The 17709-nt window shown below is 43.0% G+C and overlaps 1 protein-coding gene across 2 annotated transcripts in view; it reads right to left on the reverse strand.

The window, feature by feature from the left end:
• Nucleotides 1–1909: 1909 nt before the first annotated feature.
• The window catches only part of ZNF704 (zinc finger protein 704), a 91682-nt gene continuing 75882 nt past the window's right edge, over nucleotides 1910–17709 (reverse strand). For both annotated transcript variants that reach the window (XM_052704014.1, XM_052704016.1), the window contains exons 8-9: nucleotides 17255–17349; nucleotides 1910–15550 (exon numbers count right to left, since the gene is read on the reverse strand). In XM_052704014.1, coding sequence (XP_052559974.1) covers nucleotides 15439–15550; nucleotides 17255–17349 — 207 coding nt within the window. In that variant the 3' untranslated portion in view covers nucleotides 1910–15438. The remainder of the gene's footprint in view (nucleotides 15551–17254; nucleotides 17350–17709) is intronic.

The following is a 17709-nucleotide window of genomic DNA, read 5'->3' on the forward strand; positions in this document are numbered from 1 at the left end:
CTAGTAGGAAAGTTGAGAGTTTGGACAGAAACAGTGTAAATTTTTACCTTTTCTGGGGGATGGTCTCCAACTTGCAAGTTGGAAGCTGTTAGCTTTGTTAGGCTTGCCATGAGAAAGAAGGCTTATCCTGAAGCTTAGGCTGTCAGGAATGTTTCTTAGTGTACACAGGGAAGCACCCCCACTGCTAGGCAAGGGCAGGGCAGGAAAAAGTGCTTGTAATGTAATGTACATCAGGAGGACCAGTTCTGTAGCATAAGCCCAGAAGTGGCAAGGAGTAATTACCTGCTGAAGGCTGAACTTAACAATCAGTGGGCCCAAGTGTAAAACTTGAAGTCCCTGTTCCTATCTTGTATGTCTCAGATCATGCTCTGGTGTGTTATCTGCCTTCTGATCCAAGGGAGGGGAGACAGTCCTGTTTGTAATGAAGTCCACGTGAAGGCTGCCATGGACTTAAATTGGCCCTTGGTCGATGTGCTGGTGTTCATGGCATAAAAGAACTGAAGTCGCATAAACAAGTTGCAAAAGTCATACATATGGGTTTTATTACATGAATAACTTGACATACTCCTCAGTAGTCGGTTACAAGTGCATTTAATTAATGTTTTGTGGACATCATAACAGTCGGAATATTTCAGCTGAACAGTCAGTATTTGGCTGAAGTCAAGCCAGTGCAATTCATGACATAACCATAAACAGGAAATTACAGGCCTACAATGAGGTTAGACTAGATAGATAGCAACAGCATATTTATTGTCACATCCAAGCATTACAAAGTATGAAAGCCCAATATTTCAACTATCTCTAAAATGGTATTTGTACAAACTGTTGTAGATAGCTAGGTGTAAGGATTCATCCCATCGGGAATGCATCGCGTCTTTCTCTATTTTTGGAGGTTATTTCTATATCCAAAATGATTTTTGGGGCAACAAGAAGAAATGTAAACATCTGATGGTCCTTTGAAAGTCCATTCTGAGAAAATACATCGTGTGCCACAGGAAAAGTGCATCCTAACTTGTGTGTCTGCTATGGCCAGTTTGACTCTCAGATTCACATAGCACCACGGATTTATCCATTTCTGCAGTAAAAAGTTACAAAATCTTTGTATTGACTCAGAAAAGAGAAAACAAAGTCAAAAGATTTTTTTTTTTCTTCTTTCTTTAGAGGAACAGCAGTTAAATTAAAAAAAACCCCACCCAACATTTAAACAGTTACCTCTTATGTACAAAGGAAGCAAGAGCTAGCAAAGCGCATAGCCAGTGAACAGTCTTTATTATTTTTTTCTCCAAGTTCAGGTACCTGAACACAGGAACTTATTTACAGGTGGACAGCTGTCCACAGAAGTAATAATCAGAATGCTTCTATTTGGCTAAAAGTTGTATAAGTTGTATATAAAACCACACTTTTTTTTTTTCTTTTCAAATACTTTCCAAATATATATATACATGTATATATATATATATGTTAAAAGTATTCAGTATTTCCATTAGTGCCAGAGTTGGAAGCTCTTTCTCATTTAAAAAGTTACCTTTGTGATGGTAAGTGATGCCAAAGCCCGAGAGCTGCGCTCAGAGCTCTGAGCTGAGGGACTGCAGCCAGAGCCGCAGCAGACCCGCAGGACATCCCGGGTTGCAGAGATGCAGCAGTGTCCTTCTGTTGCTGTTACAGGCCACGTCCTGGCAGGAGGATGTGCCAGCTCCAGAGAGCCCCTGCAGCACGCTGAGCACCCCGCAGCTCCACGTGCCCCTCCTGGGGGCAGCTCCTCTGCTGGTGGACGTGCTGCAGCCATGGGAGCTGTGGCTGCTGAGAACCCGCGGAGACCTGGCCTCAAGCGTTTGCATCGTGTCACTGGGTTCTCTGCATCACGTTGCAGGAGCCCTGGTAAGGAATATGCTTTTCTATTAAGCACTGCTTTTTTTTTTAATTTTTTTTTTTTAATTTTTTTTTTGTTTGTTTTGTTTTTTAAAGAAGGACAGTGTTTAAACCAAACCAAAATCCCAAATCCTCCAAAGTTCTGGAAATACTTTGTATGCAGACAGCCGGGATGGTCAGGTAGCTCAATAAATGGGGAAGCATCATTTCCGTGCTAATTCTTGTAGAGAATATAAAATGAAGGGCTGCAGCCCATCAAATACAAATACGTACTGCAAAAATATTTCTCAATCGAGCATAACCCAAATGAATGCACATCTCTGGATAGATAAAAATACCACTGCTGCCATACTAGTATCAAATACTTGAATAGGTTGCATATGAGAGAAGGATTTTATTTTATTTTTTATTTTTATTATTTTTTTTTTTTTGGTCTTTCTTCCTGCAAGATAAGCCATAAGAAACACACTTAATTCACTGACCAGACCGGGCTGATGAATATTACAGCAACAACCTGAAATGGAAGTAATAACATTGCATGCAGCACCTTTTTCCTTCATTTTATTAGGAACAAGACTCCGTTTTCAACTTCTCCTAATTCCTTCTAGCAGGGATACGCTCAGACCGGGGCCTGACCCTTCCTCTCCTGAAGCCACAGCAGTGCTCACAGTGAAGAACTGCCTACTGCAAGCGCTGCCATACACCTGCAGTCAGAGGAGGCTCCTGGGTGCTGTGTGACATGGAGAGGTAAGGACAGACCTGGGGCTGTGGTGGCCAGAAAAGCTCTCACAGGGGGACAGCGAGGGCTGTAAACCCAGTCTGCAGTGGCCTCCTCTTAGGCATAGCTTCTTCCAGCACTGCTGCAGACTCCCACTGACCCTGTGTGAGGCAGCAGCTGCTGATCCCGCTCCGCTGCCCGACTGTGGAAGACGTGCTGGAGCTGGAGCAGCAGCCACAGCCCTCTGCTCAACCATGCTGGGCCCAGCCTGGTCTCGGTCACAGGTTCCAGCTTCAGCCATGGCCCTGCTCGGTGCTCCTTGGGCCTCACAGCTCTCCCCTCACACATCTTGCCTTTGTAAAGCACAGAAGCAAGACAGGAGAGAATTATATGCTAAAAAAGATGAGGAGCACCTTCTTTTCCTAGAGTTTGGGAGTTGCTAACATTGAGAAAAAGGCTAGATTTAACTGCTTAGAGATACAGTTTGCAGCTGGATGAAAATGCATAGTTGATACATATACATTCATTTACATAGATCAAAGGAAGTCTCTTTGCTATGTAGTTTAATCACCGCCTGCCTTCAACAGAAATGCGATCTGACAAAGCTACAGGAGGGCAACTAAGCACGCATCTTGTGGATTGATGGGAACTCAGTGGTGTTTCCCAAATGAAGCTGTTTCTTTTTCTCGTTGCCTTATTTTGAGATGGTTTTCAGTAGTTTTTCAGTCAAAGATTGCTCTTTCTTCAAAAATGTGTAACGTAACTGGGAAGTGCGAGAGATTCCAGTTCAGTTGTGGCCATCTGAGTATTAGTTGTGTCCTGCTCTGAGGTGTGGACATACATAGCCCTAAGAGACAAGCAAGTAGACCGACAGAAATCTGTTTGTAAATACAGCAATGATCTGGATTAAAAAGTGATTCCTTTGAAACACCGAAATTCCCGTTCAGTAGCAAGTAGTGCTTTGATGCTTTTTTTGGCAATAGCTAATATTTTGAAAACTCTACAAATTTGCTCACAGCTTTGATTTCCCACTTTGGAGCCGAGCTGCTTCCCATGAGGAATGTCTGTTGTCCTGAGCATCCCATAGCAGTGACAGAATGGGAGGGATTGACCTAAAAACAAGCAGGAAACCTGGGTTTAACTGATGTCATTTAATCTTGTTTTCCATTTGTCCTTTTCCCTCTTCCTTCTTTCTTTCAGAAGAAAAATTGTTTTCTCACTGTATCAGGGTGATGTGCAACACAACATAATTTTAACAAAGACTTTCACCAATCAGAATTCTGAACATAGTTCATGACTTTGTGCACCATTCCTCGCGTTCACGGTTTTTCATGTTCTCAGTTTTTACTTTAGAAAAAAGTTACGAGATGATTCAGATCCTTATTTGAGCTGATCATTCAGTTGGAAATGGAAAAGCAACAAGATTTTTTTTTCCATACAAATACTGAATTTTAAAAGTGCAGCAGGACGAGATTTCTTCTTTCTAAAACCCAGTGACCAGAAACAAACTGTTCATCTCCTGAATTATTCAAATAATTAGAGAAGAAATTATTACTTAGAAGAAGTTACTCTGTCGAATGCAAGTTTAGTGCATTAACAAACTCAGGAGCCAGTGCTTAGCAAACTACATACTTTCAGTAGTTTTCTTTCACATTTCAAGTGAAAGCACATGCTTTTAAAAAATATTTAATGTTATTTTCTTCATAGATTTAAAGATACTAATATGCACATTGCTAATTTCACAAATGTTTTAAGAAAAATAATCAAAACGTTCGAGTAGCATCACTTGTACTACGGATAACTGCCTATGTATCTGAAGGTTGTTGGAAGTGCTCTTGATTCAGCATGCAAAATCAACTCAGATGTGGACCCAAAGACTTTAAATCCTTTTTTTCCCCAAGAAAGTAACAGTAAAATTCCTAGAGAAATTTTGGATGCTCCGAGTTTTTCATCTAATGCCTGTGGCAGTGCAAAGGCATTTGGATGAGTTATGGCCAGGTTCCTATGATTTCTGCACTTTTCTCCTGCTGCCAGTGCAACAAGAAGACAGGGAGGGAGATAACAAAGGTCTTCATGGTGGCATTTTCCTGTTCTGAGAGGGGTTTCAGCTTAAGAAACAGTGTGTGCTGGCTGATGTTTAGCCATGTACAAGCAGCCAGCAGTGGAAGAACCTACATCTGTACCACTGCCTCAGATTGGCAGGATCAAATGAGATTGCCAGTATCAGCTACTTGCAAAAGTCTCCTCTCTTTTCAACTTTCCTTCAAACACATCCAAGAATGCAGAAAGCAGCTGGGCAGCAGAGCTGTGTGCGCTGCCTGAAGAACCACCATCCGTCAGAGTCCCTTGGCCCTGCTTATCTTTTGTAGGTGAAGGTGAGGCTGTGTGAAACAACGGCAAGGTGATGCATTCGCAACTCAAGCTGGGACTGTCTTCACACTGTGAGGTTGAGCCATTCACTTCTGCTGGCACCTATGGGTGCAGAAATGAGAAAGCAGAGCGTCTGAAGGCTCTGAAGGGGGACAGGGACTCTGCTGCATGGCTGACAAGGAGCTTTCACGGGGATATCCATCTCTCCACAGAGAACCTGTGCGTACAGCTAGGGAGAATGCTTCACCACGTGAAGGAGGGGGCATCGCAGCCCTCGTCCCCTTCACGGTTCGGCTCTGCAGGATGGCTGTCGCAGGCACACACAGTACCAGCTGTGATTTGGAGCAAACGCAGTTTGGACAAAGTGCAAATGTCTTTTTCTTTCAGTATACTCCACAAAATTTCAAGAGATTCTGTGCAGTGGCAGAGAAATTGGTTTCCATTTAAAGCAGTGAAACTGGCACTCATATTAACCTACATGTGGACAGTGTTAGCGTCCCATGCTTGACAACAAAATTCTGGGGAAGACGAGTTCTTCATTAGTGCACTTAGGAACAAGAAGATTGTCTTTAGGACGCTGGTTCCCCAGGCTGGAGGGGATAAAGCCAGAAAAAAAACAAGCAGAAACAGCATCTTGGCTTCTCATGGTAGTCAGTCATACTGGCATGAGTGCAGCCCTGCAGAGCCAAAGGCCATCTCAGGCTCATATCAGTTGAACTAATACAAGTCTTTTATAGGAGCAAATCCAACGGCTTCAGCTTTGTCTCCTGTTTATTCATACTCCATTGACTGATACTCCAGTGGATACTCATGTTATCCATAAATATATTGAATTTCCTAAATAGTAAATCATTTCAGAGGCTATAATATTTCTCAGCACTATCATTAAAAACATTTCCAATCTAAATAGTTCATTTGCTACATTTTATGGAACTTGCATTTTTATACAAACATCTTAGTTTCATGGTTATTTTCTAGGTAAAACTAGAGTAACAAAAATTTTATTGTTTTGTATATCAAAAATAAATGGCCCAACAAGTGACAAATATATAAAGTGCAATGCAGAGCACATTAGAGCTCCACAAAAGTAAATTTACACTGTAAGAGAAGATGCTCTGATTCTAAAAATAAAGCAGAAAAGGAACTTCAATTTACTTTATACTCTCTAAAACAATACTTGATAGGACTCAAAGGAAAACCAGTATATGCAGGCAGGTACTTCCCTTTCATGACTAAAAAGAGACAGAAGGATGCATGGATACTGTTGTCTTATGCAAGCAGCATGTATGAGAAGTTCTGTATTCATTAACACCGGGTAACTGGGCTCTTGCTTTTCTACAGACTTATAGCTAGAAATACTTCTAAAATATAAAATATAAACAGCAGATGACTAGGAAGTATAATTGCTTTTTTTCACACAGTGTAAATAATCATAGTGCAATTGATTTTCTCCTTCTCCAAGTACATTATGAACCCTTCCCCACCAGGCCCCAGCACTCCCCACCACCGTCCCACTGACACTGTACTCCAGAGACCAAAAATCTGCAAGAAGAGATGGGTCTTTCTATTTAGGAAAGTTCCACTACCAGGACAAGAAATGTATCCTGCTTCTCTGTGGCCCAGAGATCTACAGAGAGAAAGACAGCACTTCCCCATTTAACCCAAATAACATCAGCTTGGCTCCAGGGTGTACCTGTGGTCAGGGCAGGACTGAGGTCCCCACAGGTTGCTCTTCATGTCCCATTAGTCCTCCAGCATCTGCTTAGCAAAATCATGCCACGCTTAACATTATGGCTCACGGGATATAGGATTATTAATATAACTCCTGTTACTTTCCCTACAAAATCATTTTCATATCAAAATCAATGCTATTCTAATAGTACTGCAGGAGATCTGAGTGAGCGGGTGCCAGTGCAGCTGTAGGGGTTTGGTGTCCAGGCCCCTACTGAGCCCACAGCTGAGGCAGGAGGGGCTAGGGCCCCGTTACTGTGCCTGCCACGTGGGATGCAGAGCTACCAACCCAAGAAGCAACACTCTGATGCAGCGTTAGGCACTGTATACAGGGCTGTGCTTTCAGGAGGGGTCCAAGCCAGCACAACCTGGGCTAGATCTCCCCAGGCCCCAGCAGAAAGAAGAGTCCGGGGACAAGGGCAGGAGCCCATCGAACCCGCTTTGAAATGGCAGTGCTAGGCAAAACCAGAGCAGTCCCATTTCACTCTCTGGAAAGAAGAACATTAATTTCTCTACAGAGCACGGGGTGACTTCCCATCGGGTGGCCCAGGTTACGCGACTGGCCATGATGGGCTGGCAGCCATCTTGGATCCTGCTCTGAGAAACCTCCTTCCCACTGGCAGCAGTGGGATGCATGGCACACTGAACACCACGTGCTAAGCAGCTCTTAAATCCACGCCGAAATGACACATCCAACCTACAGTCACTCTGGTATCACTGGAAAGGCCACCAAGGCCTAGCAGCAGTGAGCACATCTCTAGGTACACATCTACCCCTCTCACAAAGCCTGATTGCACATTTCTCATTTCCAGCACTCAGAAGGGGAGACACACAGGTCTGTAAGTCCCAGTGCCAGTGGGAACAATCGCATGGAGGAAAATCCACTGCCTCTTCTCTACAGCTGCCACCCACAGGAGCAGTCCTGGTCACTGAAGTTATCCACAGGGCTAATGGAGCTCTCCTGAGAAAAAAATGGAATGCATCAAGCTCAGTTCCTTACAGTGCATTTTGCTCTTATTGTGCAACAAGATGTCTTACCAGACTTGTAAATGAAATCAAAAGAGACATCTGTAACTGGCTGCTTTGGACTCATGCAGGATGAGAGATGCAGTGCGGGACCCTGGCTGCAGGCAGGGTTCATGCAGGCTTCACAAGGTGCCCTCCTTACAACAACACCTTCTGCTCTTCCTCTCCTCCTCAGACTAATTAGAAGTAATTCCTGCTGAACTGTTTGCATGACGAGGGAGGAAAAAGTGCTTCAGCATCTGAATGAGGATTGTGCTACAAGGTTTCCTCTGTGCCACCTTATTCTGGAGCCACAGGCATCAGTCATATGTAGAAACAGCCAACACACAAGATTCCTTCTACTTTCTTTCTCTGAGCAATTTTGTTTCATGTCTTCCCTCCAGGCTCAAGTCTGTTGCTGATGTCTCTATCTCAGCTTGTCCTCTGGCCCCTTACTGGAGGAAGTCAGAAGAAAAGAACAAACCCCTCCTGTTCAGCAGATGGAATTGTTCCAATCTTTCACTAAAAGATGATGGATTCTGAGAAGATGACAAAAGCAGTAAGCAATGGAAAAACAGCAGTATGTCTTTAGTGTACAGCGAAAGCCCAGGATGCACCACACTGGGCACCCTGTATTCTGTGGACCTCACAGTGCGGATGGAGAGCAGATATTCTCCAGGAACGAGGTGAGCAGCCCTTCCATTTGGTCATTCCCATTCTTTCCATAACAGAACTACAAAATAATCTTTTTGTACAAATCTATTTGCTTGATGGACTCTCTACTCAAGACAGCACAAATCATTATTATACGGGGTAGTAAAGGAAGAAATCTCTCCATTTCAAAAGGTACTTTCAAATGAACACGATTTCAAGCCATGTATTGCTAGTTGGGGAATATCTTCACAATCAGAGCACTGATTGTGAACAAACAAAGCCTGATAATAATAGGCAAGAAATGAAGCAAAATTTACTCAGAAGAAGGTATTTTCTTGACATCAATGCAATTTCCAAACTGCATTCAGGTTGAACTATTTTTGTAACCAAGGGTATTATTTTTTTTTTCAGTAATCCAAAATGTGTACAGCTTTGTAAAGGTGTCACAGCTACTTCTGCCACATAAGACAACATACCACTATTCTATGTAATTTACAGCTTCCCCTCTTCCTTTTGGTTCTTCTGAAATCCCACATTCTGTTTCATAACTTACAATCAATGGTTATAAAATCATACCAACATGATAATTTTAGAGAGGTACTTACATCCCAGTGCTAAAGAAACTAGTTTTACAAGAGTGCACATTTGGCAGTGATGTATCCACACACCACTTCACCACTTGTTTCCACAGTTTAGCCCTTCGTAAGTATTGCACCTTACTAATAAGGCTGCAATTTCCATTGCAGTAAAAGTACTGATGATCTTTAGCACTAGAAAATTACACAGGGACAACATCATTTGTGTCTTAAAAGCACAATATCCTCGTGTTTTAGGTGAACTTCCTTATTTCCTGATGTCCTCAGAGCCCTGTGCCTCCAGGAGTGCTGTGTGCACCACAATTCAGGTGGGTGGCACTGTACACAACACTTTCATGCAGCTCACACACTTCTTCCTGATGTGCTCAGGTAAGTTCCCTGCCACTTGATGGCAAATAATAGACACCTCTTACCTATCTCAGAAATGCTTGCATATGATAAAATATACAGTTACAACGTTTCTTTTTTCTCACATTCCTATTGCAATCCAAAAACCCTGTGGGGTTTAATGTTAGCATGTTCTTTTTTTTTTGCTTGTTGAAATAAATTGGTAGGAAGTAGTTCAATTATAAACAAAGTACGCTTCAATCAAGCAATCATATAAACAAGAACCCTTTATATTTACAGCATGTTCTGAAAATATTTATACAAATGTATAGGTTTGTACTATATTTAGATTATGGTTCAAGCTCATTTCCTACATTTTTCTAACAGCTAAAATGTCTGTTTTGTATTTAGAACTTGATAAGCGATAGTGTTAAGTGAGATCACGTTCACCAGTTAGTGCTTTCTTCCAAGTTTAATGATTCAAGTAGTGACATATTGCTCTTTAAATCTGCCTAGAATACAAAAAAGAAATAATCAAATTCTCACCCATCTACCACTCAAATAAAGCTACATCCTGCCTTTGCAGCCTTCCTGTGGTCCCTGAGGAAATCTGTGTTAACCATCTCTTTTTTTGCTAGTGCTCCCAAGGCATTGTGTACAGACAGCTCAGTAAGTTCTGTTTACCTGCACGTCACGCACTGTATGCGAATGGCCATAGGGTGTAACGTGGCGGCATAAAGACTCTGAGGTCAAACATAAATTTTTGAACAGGACTGGATTTAAATGCAAGTTAGAAATCATGGCCTTTCCCATTGGCAGAGATGTTAAAAATGAACACGTAAGCACATCAGAGACCATGTCTTACAAAGACGCACATCAAGAATTTGGATTTAATCTCAAAACCCTACTGTGACAGTGTAATACTGTGTACTGTCCAAAGTAATTTAGAAGCTGCAGTAGTATTGGCACTGCTTAATTCATTTATCTCATGGCATTTTAGGTATCTCCCATTAACAATGAAGGAAAAATATTCTTGGAGTGATGTATTATAAAAGCAGAACAGTGGCTTGCCAATGAATTGATCATTCCCTTACATTTCAAATGAATTCCTGCTTCTAATACAAACAAGAATAGGACCAACAAGGATTTTATGTTGCTCGGTGCCATCAGAAGCAGACCTTGTTCTTGGGTTTTTGCTAATGCACTACCAAATATTTTGCTAAGGGTGTCATAAAGCTGTCATGTGCGTACAGTAGCCCAAAATCTCACATTGCTGCTTTCCAGCAGCCCCCAGCCACCCACCTGCTAACCCCTGTCAAGCACAGGTTGAACCCACTGCTTGGTGCAGGTCTCAACTCCGGTGCCATCACCTAAGGGAAGATGCAATAATGTGGAAACAGAAGATAAAGGTGAGACTTCACAAACATATCCCGATTCAAATGCTTTTAAGAAAAGGAGAGCACACCCCTACAGAAGACTTCAATTTGAGCAGGAACAAGCCTCTCTAGCAACCTGCTGGATCTCTACATACGGCCAGCAATCTTTGCATTTCATGTGCGTGTTCTGAGGTGATTTTTCAACAAATTTACAGAGGAAAGATGGAAGGAATCACATTGCATTGCCACGCTAACAGCCATGACTGACTGCCCTGCATCCTGGGCTGGGTGGCTCCAGCTGCTTCCAGCCCATAGCACTGACAAGAAACCACAGCCTGTCCTGCGGGTGGGGATAAATGAAAACCAGTGTTCTGGGGCAAGGAAATCCACGTCTGAGACAAGACAGAGCTGGAATCCACTCTTAAATGCACGTCCTCTAAGAACTTTCTGGGAAAGCTTTGCCTTCTGCTGTCTGTCTGTCTGTTTTCCTACTGAAGGGGAGAAGGAATGAAGAGAGTGATGCAGGTGACAGAATGGTGTGAGGAATCCATGCATTGTCAGACAGCTAATGATCACAGCAGGCTACTGACGCAGGCAAAGCAACTCGAGGGACTGGCCTTCTGCCCTGCTGAATCACACAGGCCCTGTAGGTCCAGCTCATGCCTTGACCGCTATTGATCACAGGCAAGTGCAAAGCTGCACGTTGCTTTGTGGAAGAGTTTTTGCTCACTTTGCATCTTGTGTAACCCCTTACACTTGTGCAAGGCACTAGAGAATCAGGCACATCAGGATGGAAACAAATGTTATGAAGATGATGACTGGAGTTTGTAACGTCCAGTAGCTGCTGTTTCATAGAGAAGCAGGTGGAACACAATCACATTTTCAAACTGCATTTCTTAGAATACCTCTTTTTCCAGATTTTTTTGTTGTTGTTTAGGGATGGAATAAATGGGATCATTTATCTCTCCTGTGAAGAAAGACTGAGGGAACTGGGCTTGTTCAGCTTGGAGAAAAAAAGGCTCCAGGCAGACCTCATTGTGGCCTTCCAATATTTGAAGGGAGCGTATAAATAGGGAGAACGGCTGTTTACGAGGGTGGATAGTGACAGGACAAGGCAGAATGGTTTTAAACTGAGAGAGGGGAGGTTTAGGTTAGATATTAGGAGGAAGTTTTTCACACAGAGGGTGGTGACACACTGGAACAGGTTGCCCAAGGAGGTTGTGGATGCCCCATCCCTGGAGGCATTCAAGGCCAGGCTGGATGTGGCTCTGGGCAGCCTGGTCTGCTGGTTGGCGACCTTGCACACAGCAGGGCATTGAAACTGGATGATCATTGTGGTCCTTTTCAACCCAGGCCATTCTATGATTCTATGACACGGGATGTAGCTTTGTTCAAGCAAGAGAGCTGAAGAAAAGATGTGGGAGCTATGCTGCTGATAGCCACTGGGACACTGACATGGGCAGTTTCTCCAAGCAGCACCAACAGCAGTATTTAGCTACACTGCTAACACAGATCCTTCCATCCTTACACCTCAGGGAGAGGTCCCAGCTCTTGCCATAAGTACACACACACCCAAGCACCCACAGCACACAAACACCGCATGATAAACTCTGGCCACTCCTCCCGACTTCTCTGGAAGGTCAGAGATGAAGGCCTATAAAACTACAAACACAGAAATTACAGAAAATGGTGGGTACCAATGATGAGAAATGAGCCAAGGTTTGAGCTGCCTTTCAAACCAGTTCCTCCCTGGGGAACAAAGGATTTTACTCTTTCTAAAAGGAACTGTGCAGAACTTGGACGCAAAGCATGGTGCCTGGTAATGCCAGGACAGGCAACAATCTGAACTTGAGATCTGAAGCACTGGGGGATGGCCTCAGGCAGCACAAGGGCTGTGCCACCCTAGGCCACAAGCGAGATGCAGCACCAGAAATGCCACAGCCTAAAGATACCAAACTCATTCAATAAAAACTCTGCTGATTGCCAATGGTGTGAAAATACGGATTGTTTAACTCTGTCCTGGCAGAATCTGTGGTGGCTGAAGCATTTCCGAGTCTCAGCTTAACAAAACTTCTCTGTCACACCTGATGACTCGCAGCTCTTGTGCCTATACGTAATCTGTATGAAATGTGTACCAGAGAGCGATCTGTGCTGACAACACCACCCATCTTCTGTGCAGAAATCTATAAAGAATAATCTTACTACAATAATTCATAAAGTGCCCTCAGGAAAGGTTCTCATGATGCCATGACGTTAAGAAAATAACATACATTCTAATACATTATCTTTACAAAATTCTCCAAAGCAAACAGGCAAAACACAAAAGGAGGGGAAGAACAAATATATAAGCAAATACTGAAGGTCTTACGATAGCCAAATGAATTATGAGATGCCTTATAATCAGTTTAGCAGTGCTTGTAAAAACAGGGGCAAATTAGCAGAAGCATCTCTGAAAGACCCAGGTCTAGTAAGCCTTACTACAGAAATGCACAAAGTGTTCAAAGATGAAATTTGGAGCTATGAATTCCCAGAGGTGTTTTACTAAGAAAACCAAAACAACACAACATGCAGAGAAAACCCACATTTTGCTGGGAAAAAAACAATGTTGAAACAGTGGCTATGGATACCCAATCTTTCTCCTCCCTTCTGATTCCAGATTTTACGTATACATACATGTATGTGTGCACATACATAGATACACACATACATACGTGTATTTATTTCAACCTATGTTTTTGAGCCTACCTCCTGTTGTTTTCTTAAATGACTTACAGAACACAATAGGCAAATAAGCAAGAAATTGCGTGCATGCAAGCATATCTTGCTGCTTGTGCATGTAAATTACACAATTTGTAAACAACTGCAGAAATAGCACGCTCAAATTATGCATCTGATTGCCCAATTAACTTGTTTAAAAAGAACCCAGATGACATCCTCCAGTAGCTTCTATTATATCCTTCACCTCTCAGTACTGCTTTGCTGAATTCCTAGTGCACGTTCTCAATGCCCGCAATGTTGTTCTGTGCTTTCACACAAGCATAAGCAGCAGTGCATGCTCAATAAAGCTATCAAGTGAACTCTGGACCAGATTTTAGAAAGCTGTCAGGATAATTAAGAGTCCCTTATCTCAGAGAGGAGAAGGCAGATTAAATAATTAACAACAAAAAAATCTGGTCTAATTTCAAATGGTCTGAAGAAAAGAAAACCAGAAATGTTGGGCCTCTACGCCTCCATAAGAAGCAAAGTTTTGCTTTTCTTTTTTCCCCCTTAAGGTGTCTTGCTTTGTTTAACAGACAAGTGTCATTTACTGGTATACATTCATATCATAGTAAATCCTTATTTTATTTCTGCATTGAAATAATGGTCAGTTAATGGCAATTCCACGTAAGTTGAGACAGAACACAGCTTCCCACACTCAGGTGTACTTCCTAATGGACAGAGACATGGAAGTATCCAATCTTTCCAACATCTGCAAGTATAGAAACCCATCACTTCGTTTATCAAAACGAGCTAAGAAATGAACCTTTACCATACATATGTTGCTCCTTAGCTGTTGTACTTCTTTTTCTGAGATGACTTTGTGGTATTTTCTTTACCTTTTTTTTTTTCTTTTTTTTTTTTTTTTTTTGGCGCAAAATAAATTTTAGCAACTTTAATATGTAGAAAAAAAAACCAAAGCTGAGCAAACCATGATCTTAACCATCTCTCGAATACGAGAAAAGGAAGCAAGAGCAGAACTGCTGGACTGGATCGTGTCCCTGAACAGGTACTACATGGAATCCTAGTGCATCTCCCAGCTCTTTACAGGCCTACCGCAGCACCGCGTGTGCTGGTCCAGCTGTTGCTCCTCCCTATGAACAGGAAGAGCAGTAAGAAAAGCCAGCGGACCCCCATTATATTCTTACGGATTTCCATCAACCGTCATTGCATTTCTTCCCTCCACTTTGGCAGTGATGGATCTGCTGGTGACTGTCCATTGCTGCTTCTCTTCCTCCAAAGGCTCGAAATCCAGTTTGGTACATGAGTTACTCTTTCCACTCTGCTGGTCTGTGTATGGTTTAAAAGCCTTCCAGGAGCAGTTTGTCCTTCAGGAAAATTCCGCCTTTTCTTTTCTCCTAGAAAGAAACAAACAAAAATCCCAACTCCTTCCCACAGCCCCTTTCCAAAAATATAATATCATCGTGATCATTCGTATCAGGAGAATTATTTAGCAGTCTCCAGTCTTAGTTACAGCTTTTGTTGAGTAAACTGTAGCTTATATGACTCTGAAGTGTTTATTAGAAAGCTTTCAAAAAGAGATCTTCGTTTCAGGAAAAGAAAAAATGTCCAGTTCAGCAAATACAGATGTTGGCAGCAAAGAGACTGCAATGGTTAAAAATAACCCAAAGGAGCAAATAGTTCAGAGAGTTAGCAAGGAATTCACTTTTCCTTTTTTTTTTTTTTAAAAAAACCAACACAGAAAAACACTGATAGCTGCTCCGGTGTCAATACTTCGTAAGACAGAATTTTGTTGTGTGTTCTTGGTTTTGCTTTTTATTTTTACTTTTTTTTGCTCTATTGCTCCACACAGGTTTTAATTAGTGCTTCTCCTTGGCTACAAGTGCTTCACTTGGAGATACAAAGCTCTCTTTGTTAAAAAAAACCAAAACAACCGACAAATCAAAAAATAATAAAACAAAAATCCCAACACCACATCACTGGAGGGAAACGGGAAGTGATACAGTGCAGGTGTAGCAATCTGGTCCTGTCGTTGTCCTTCCCCATCCCTAAATCCTCTGCATAACTTTGCTCTTCAGTCGATGAACCTTTGGCAGGCCTTCTTCCACCGGCAGGCAGTGCACCACATATCTCTGTTCTCCATCCCATAGACCTTCCGACACTTCTTCCCCTCCCCTCTCGGCTTCCTGTCAGACAGAAAGGGAAGCTCGTTAACACTACGGTTTTGCAGCCTGGCCTCACCTCCCCAGGTCAGGACAGTGAGTTCAGCAGATGGCTGAGCACGCCTCACTTTCTAAGAGACTGCGGTGCATCTGTGAGCTGACCAAGAGCGATGAAGCAAGCAGATGCACGGCAAGGCTGAAGCCTCTGCAGCTGCTGAGCCTGCTCCCCTCTTCCAAGGCTGGTGCACAGCCCTTACTTCAGCCAGGCCCAGCTTGGTCTACATTCGTGTTACTTTAGCCACACGCAGTGCCAAGGTGTAATGGACAACCACTGCTATCCCACAGCACAGCCAGGCTCACATCACACATGGGTGCTCTCTGCTGTAGCGCTGCGCTACAAATACATTGCCCAGTGCACAGCAGACCTTGGCTGTAGGCATGCAGCAGCTATGCAAAAGAGAGGAAGAGCTGCCAGCTCCTAAGTTTGTACATCCTTCCTGCGTGGTTTGCTGAGCTCACAGACTGAACAACATCCAGGCAATTAAAAACAAGTTTCAGCCCTCAGCTGCAACATGTTCTCTACTATGAGAGTGGTGAGGTGCTGGAACAGGCAGCCCTGAGGGCTTGTGGATGCCCCGTCCCTGGAGGAGTTCAAGGCCAGACTGGATGGGGCCCTGGTCTACTATTAAATGTGGAGGTTGGTGGCCCTGCCTGTGGCAGGGGGGTTGGAGATTCACAATCCTTGAGGTCCCTCCCAGCCTGGGCCATTCTGTGATTCTGTGTTCACGTGTGCTCTTTTCCTCCCTGAAACCAGCAAGGCAGGCAGTACCTGCTTTTAAAGCCACCGTGATTGTCATGTATTCCATCCTACCACCATACTTAAAGCTCACAAGAGAATTGCAGAAAATGATTAAGATAAATGTTAAAATACTACTCAACACATAGCAAACCTGAGGAGCAATCTACAAGGAATGACCCAATGCTCATGACAGCAGAGCTGCCAGACCTACAGTCCTTAAGTCAAATGAGTGTACAGCCAGACACAACTGTTTAATACCTGCATGAGATACTGCATGGCACACAGGAGCTGCCTTGTGATTATTCTCTTGCATATTCATGAGTTTTTTTATTACTGACAATAAGCACAGTCCATGAACTGGGAACATCCCAAGTTCCATTTATAGCACTTATGATGATCCAAGAGTCACACTGAAACTGAAAAGCATAAAATCTTCCCAGTGCTCTCTGTTGTCTTTTTAGGGTTCAGTCACCTTTTAGGACTGTGAGAAACGAAGAGTTTCTTTACTAGAAGAAATACAGCATTGCAGTTTGATTTTTTTTTTTATGCAACAGCATTTCAGAGAAAAAAGCAACAAAGTTCAAGATGCTTCAAATGGAACTGTGGATCTGCATACCACTGCTTTACAGGGGAGTTTAGATGTGCATCTGAACTCCAGATCTACCTGGCGTAAGGCCTGCAGTTCTCCTTCACAGTCTGTGCCCTTTTCATTCCCCGACAACTCATTTTTCCCCTGAACTTTACTTCTGGTGCTAATGAAAAGCGTGGATACGTTAACCCCAAATGTCCCAGTAAGAAGCTACCTGACAACTGCAACCACACTTGGTGCTGTAGTTCTTCTTTTTCTGTGGCCACCGACATCTTGTGTACTAAACACCCCCCAAAGTCTGAAGCTACTGGTCTGTCAGCAGGAGCCAATGGTCCCATACCTCAATCCAAACGCTACTCTGGGTGGTGATGAAAGAACTGTGTGGGACTGCTTCTGCTCTCCACTCCCGGCAGGACGATTGTGAGTTGGTGAGACCTGTCAATACAGACAAAAAGGTCACTTATGAACTGCGTGCAGACATGAATGCAATAGAAACACACTTTTAAATCTACGGTAATCAAACTGCTGCTGTTTGTCACAGATAGAACCGCTTCCTGAAAAAGTAATTTGTGATACACAGTGGCTGAGATACCAAGGAGAGGTCAGTAAACAGCATACAAATACAAATAATTTAAAGGTCTGAAGAAGCTGGAGGTGTAAATATGTACATGATATCAGCTCCACGTTGCTTTTCTCTGTCTAGTCACCCAAGCAGAGTAAGCCAGAGTACAGAGCAGCATCACTTAAGATTTGGGGGAATACAGCAAATGCATGCATTCATGCTTTTTAAGACTC

Source organism: Tympanuchus pallidicinctus, unplaced genomic scaffold (assembly GCF_026119805.1).
Source record: "Tympanuchus pallidicinctus isolate F22 unplaced genomic scaffold, pur_lepc_1.0 scaffold5, whole genome shotgun sequence".
In the NCBI taxonomy this organism is placed as follows: domain Eukaryota; kingdom Metazoa; phylum Chordata; class Aves; order Galliformes; family Phasianidae; genus Tympanuchus; species Tympanuchus pallidicinctus.